General features: G+C 35.8%; 1 protein-coding gene across 1 annotated transcript; it reads right to left on the bottom strand.

Annotated features, from left to right (window-relative positions):
• Nucleotides 1–253: 253 nt before the first annotated feature.
• Nucleotides 254–988, bottom strand: LOC150102818 (KRAB domain-containing protein 2-like). Its single transcript, XM_090398746.1, has one exon. It carries the CDS (start codon nucleotides 986–988, stop codon nucleotides 254–256), a length of 735 nt encoding a protein of 244 aa, XP_090254872.1.
• Between the last annotated feature and the right edge of the window lie 2,670 nt (nucleotides 989–3,658).

Raw genomic sequence — 3,658 nt, 5'->3', positions numbered from 1 at the left:
AGGAGGAAGCTTAAGTAACAGCACATGCAAATAAACTGTGCTTTATGTGATTAACATTATACTGTTATGACACTTTGAATTGTACAAGAGTCCCTTGCTTTTACAACTGCATTTAGTCGTGGAACATTTCTTTTTGCAATCTCTCTCTCTCTCTCTCTCTCTCTCTCTCTCTCCACTTCTCGAATTAGTTGCAGCTGCTTCTCTCAGCGACATCTCTTGAGAAGAAATATCATCTATAAAAAGTAACTTTTCTTTACAAATTAAACTGATTACGGGTATAAAGCTGCTCGAGGGTACCATTTTTGTTTGCTAATTTATAAAAGTCGGAGTCTTCTATTCCAACAACAACCGCCAACACATTTCGGGCATCTGTACGACCACGGTCGACATCAGGGACTTGTATTCGTACGGTATCACCAATTTGAGCAGGAGGAAATGTTCCTTTTGAGGTTCGTAACATTTTCGTTGCTTGCAGTAGAAGATTCTCTTTCGCGGCCGCTCTTTTTATAGAAATAAACTCGTGTTGTTCAGTCAGGGCTTGATATGAAGACGTGGTAGGTTGCAGCTCCTCTTCAATATTTTCCTTTGGAATATGATTTTCGGTATGGTCACTGCTCACATTTTCTTCAAAAGTATTAACAATTTCTTCGAGCTGTTCTTCGGTTTCAATATTTGCGATGTGCTCGTCAGGCAAAGATGACGATGCTATGCCTCTTTTTGGTTTAACGCCAAACAGGGCTTCATAAGCACTTTGGCGTATTCCTTCGTGGCATGTTGTGTTCTTGGCAAAATGAACAAAGGGCAAACCATCTGACCATTTATCTGTATCGTTATCATTCACCCATGCAGTTAACATATTCTGTATATCCTGATTGGCCCTTTCAACTGAGCCTTGTGTTTGACAATGACGAGGCTTTCCCTGAACTATCTTAACATCTTTCCACATAGCGCATAGTTCGGATGACTCGATTACTGAATTCCCTACCATTATCTGAATGCAATATAGCTGGGGCACCAAATGTTAAAAATATTTGAAGAAGGTGATACGCTATTTCTTCAGCTGTCTTAGTTTTTAAAGGTCGTAACTGGACAAACTTCGTTAAATGGTTTTGATATACCATTATGAACTTGTAATCGCCATCCCTGTGTGACTGCAGGTCTATCAGATCGACTTGACATCTTGAGTTAAACTCCGAACTGACCATTGGCTTCACAACAATACCTTTTTTAGGTGCACTATGTTTCATTTGACATTGTTTACATCAATTTAAATACAACATTACAACTTCGTATGTAATATTTTTGTATTTAACTTGCAATTCTTTAAGCATACGTGTTCTTCCTCCATGGCCTATTCTGATGTGAGTTTCGGATAGTATACTGAAAATTCATTATTAGTAACATAATACTGTATATTCGTTTCTCCTGGTTTTAATAGCACAATTAACTTCTCTTCATCATTAATTTTTAAAATGTCAAAACGTTTTAATCGTCTGTAATCCAAAGGTGTATTGCACTTAGTTTTAGCTGAATCACTTCAGAAAGTATTTTAGAGTACTTTTCTTGAGAATAATAAAAACAATTGTCTTCTCGTTTACTGGCAATTAATGCACGTAACTTTTCAAAAAAAAAAAAAAAAAGATCACGGTTCCCTGCAGTAGCCATTCAATATAAATTAGGGTATCGGATAAAAAAATAAAAATTAAGCAAACGTTGCACGCACCAGCAAACCTTGCATAAGACTGACAAACAGCAGAGTGTTCGAGAGACTAACAAATAGATGCCACGTGAGCTCAATCGCGGCAGAAGATTTGGCGTTTTTGTTGGTTTTCTCTGGCTGTGTCTTCTCGGCTTGACGTTTCGACCCCCACCAGAGCTTATCTGCGCTTGTCGACATATACCGGCGATGGTTCGAATGTATAATAATATAACGAAATATTCGATCTTTCACCGACGTATTTAGTATGTGTCGACATTCACCGGAGAATATTGACATTCTCTAATTTCGGTCTTTCACGGTAACATGTACATAGTATTTTTTCATTTTATCAGACATACATGGAACATTGGCTGTCTAACTAGCGTTATTGCATGCAATATAAAAAGTTAGTCTGCTGACTTTATTGTCTAACGAACATGGGTATTGCTGATACATAAACAACAAAAGAATAAACATATTGGAAAAATTCGTCCTTTCATTGTCAGTGTAAGCGCATACAAGTTAAACACCTGCACAAAGTTCATAACGTTGTCATAAGTAATTAAACTAGAAATAGTATGCATGGAACGAAAAAACTAAAAATGCTACTATAGAACGAATCTCGTGACGAATCCCATTTTGTTGTGCATCACGACTGCTCAGTCTGGCGAATTACTCAACAAATAATTGGATTCTTCTTGTTCACAGAGTGTAATCCTTTTCAAGGACATCTATACATTAGAGAGCGATTGATGTTGTTTGCGAACTTTTCTATCACACTATGAAGGATTTGGTGTTGAGATACAAAAATTATCCCAGAACCAAATCATTGAGTATTACGAGTCATTTGGAGCTTAGCGTAGATAACCTTGACTCTCTCTTACTGCGCTATTAGAGACAGTTACAAGGGATAAGTTAGATCAGAAGCATATATCGTGCCTGCTCACCCATAAGAAACCTGAATCGTATTGAATTCAAATGAGCTATCTCACAATGGCATCTATAACACGAGTTTCGTTATCTTTTACCTAGCGTAGCCTATTATTTTTGAAGTTTCAGAGGAACTAAACTAATGTATATACAGTATTCCAATTAAAACATGCCTGGACGGTTTTGAGCAGTCATTTCCAACTCAGGAAAACAGTTTCTTAAATTTATCAAAGCATATAAATTTCACGTTTTGTCATAGATTAAAATGAATGTAATTCTAAGTAATTAACCATTAATTAACTAAAGAGTACACGTGTTTAACTTTGTCTGGTACATTCTTCATGAAATATGAATAACGATAACCCTAAAAACTAGGTGAGACTGTTATGAAAGCTCTTTGTCATAATATAATTACATTATTATTATATTTATTCAAATATCTCATAAAGAATTAAGCAAAATCAGATCCCTTCTTATAGAACTCAGGCAATCCACAACAAAAGAATTGGAAACACTCAAAGAAATCCTCAACATGCACAAACAAAAAATAAAAGATTAATTAGTGACGCACGAAGAAGTCTTAAAATTCAACAACCAAAGCGTACAAGAAGTGCTAAAACTCGTTGAAAGAAAGTATAAAAATCACTTTCGGAAGCACAAACACAGCTAAAGAAAGAAAATAACGAACTAAGATCGGAACTAGCAAAACTGAAGATAAAAGTTGAAGAATCTCACCAATGGGCTTACAACCAATCTATACAAATTGAAAGCATTACGTAAGACAACGCATACACCTTGACCGCTGCATGGCAAACTTTAGCAAAAAGTATGAAAATAGAACTTATCAGTAAAGAAATGAAATCTACCACCGGATCACAAATCGAAGAAAAGATCACCACGCACACATCATAGCCCATCTCTCGTCACAAAAGCTAAAGAAAGATTTATTAAAGGCAGCAAAAATAAAATAAAATAAAATATACCAACGACATCAAATATAAATTGTTCCTGGAAAAAATCCTATATACG

Source organism: Typopeltis vanoorti, chromosome 10 (assembly GCF_054136105.1).
Source record: "Typopeltis vanoorti isolate ZY-2024b chromosome 10, IOZ_Tvanoo_1.0, whole genome shotgun sequence".
NCBI lineage: Eukaryota > Metazoa > Arthropoda > Arachnida > Uropygi > Thelyphonidae > Typopeltis > Typopeltis vanoorti.
The sequence above is the reverse complement of the archived record's forward strand: the minus strand, read 5'-3'. Positions and strand labels throughout refer to the sequence as shown.

Excerpts from the sequence above, each read along its gene's own strand:
- LOC150102818 (XM_090398746.1), bottom strand. The coding sequence starts at position 988 with ATGGTAGGGAATTCAGTAATCGAGTCATCCGAACTATGCGCTATGTGG.